Below are 1,435 nucleotides of genomic sequence, written 5' to 3'. Positions count from 1 at the left end.
AGGACAAATCTCTTACTGGCCTTGTTTGGCCCAGCCAGAACCAGGACTTCAACCCCAGAGACTATCTGTTGAGAGAGCTGAAGATGGACGGTCACAGCTGCTTCCTACCCAATCTGTTGAAGCTTGACAGGATCTTCCAGGAAGAACGGGACAAACTGTCGAAATCCAGGTGTTCAAAGCCCAGAGAGACTTTCTGAAGAAGACTTGAAACTGCACTTGCTGCCGAAGCGGCTTCTACAAAGTGTTTTATTTTGGGCTTTTATGAATTCAATTTCTAAAAACATGCATTCACTGTGGAATTATCAGTAACTAAGCACAGACTGTTGGGGGAATATGCTGAGTTTACCCATTAAAAATAATAACTACAACATCACACAACATGCAAAAAGTGAAGGGATCTGAATGCTTTCTGAAAAGACTGCTGTTGTTTTTTTCGGTTGAATTTCTGTAACTGATGTGATCGTGTGTGTTCCGCTAAGTGGAGACGTCATTAATTGAAAATTAGAAGTAAACCACATAGAGAGTGAGGCAGTGGGTGTGTTTAGATGCGTATCACAGCCATGTTTCCCAGCTGGGAAGCAGATGAATTGAGGAAAGTCCCCGACGAATATGTTGAAAGACGATGTGAGAACCACAAACTTCTAATTTGACCATAAAGTAGAACTGTGATCGTGTTTGAGGTAAACAGAGCGTACAGTAAGTCAGTTAGTTCATCAATGCCTATTCAAAGAACGTATCCACTCTGTTGGTGATTATAAACAACCTGTGCAGATCATCTACCTGTGTATCGGTCAATCGAGCTGTGTGACACATACGTTTGTTCTTTGTGCATCTGAATCTGTTCTCTGACCCACAACAGGGCATGTTGGAGAGCAAAGAGGAGGTGCACGACCTGATGCTGTACCAAGTGCATTCAGAGAGAAAGTCAGTCTCTGAGGAGGCAGAGGAGGCCACGGTGCTGGGAGGGGACTGGGAGGACGGGACTGACGAGGACGTGGAGAATGAGACGAGCGGCTCAGGAGGCTCCGGCGATGAGCGTTTGAGTCCAGGCTCCACAGATCAGGCGCTGAAGACAGACCTGGATCAGGTGGACACCGAGCTCGCCATGCTGATATACAAGACTGGTTTAGTGTTTGATATGAAGACAGACTTGCTATAGATGGATCTAACTGAGGGGATTTACTACCTCATAGCACAACATTGCACAAAGACAGACTTATTTGTTGACTCATGCTGAAGACCGGATTGTTTTCTCTGAGCAGTGCTGTATCTGCAAATGCATTTTGTTATTATAAGTGTGTAGTTTTTTTTTCTCTTTGACATGAGTGTATTTTTCAGTTTTTACTCTGATGTTTGACGTACAAGTCAACACGTGACAGGAGGAGTTTTCAGCATTCTCATGTTTTGTCAGCGCACATTGACAATAAACCTGTTT

At 44.1% G+C, this 1,435-nt stretch overlaps 1 protein-coding gene across 1 annotated transcript in view; it reads left to right on the top strand.

The window, feature by feature from the left end:
• The window catches only part of il12rb1 (interleukin 12 receptor subunit beta 1), a 13,598-nt gene extending 12,163 nt beyond the window's left edge, over positions 1-1,435 (top strand). Inside the window, exon 15 of the mRNA XM_008279391.1 lies at positions 860-1,435. Coding sequence (XP_008277613.1) covers positions 860-1,159 — 300 coding nt within the window. The 3' untranslated portion in view covers positions 1,160-1,435. The remainder of the gene's footprint in view (positions 1-859) is intronic.

The sequence above is a fragment of the Stegastes partitus genome, unplaced genomic scaffold (genome assembly GCF_000690725.1).
Source record: "Stegastes partitus isolate 25-593 unplaced genomic scaffold, Stegastes_partitus-1.0.2 Scaffold157, whole genome shotgun sequence".
Classification (NCBI taxonomy): Eukaryota; Metazoa; Chordata; class Actinopteri; family Pomacentridae; genus Stegastes; species Stegastes partitus.
The sequence above is the reverse complement of the archived record's forward strand: the minus strand, read 5'-3'. Positions and strand labels throughout refer to the sequence as shown.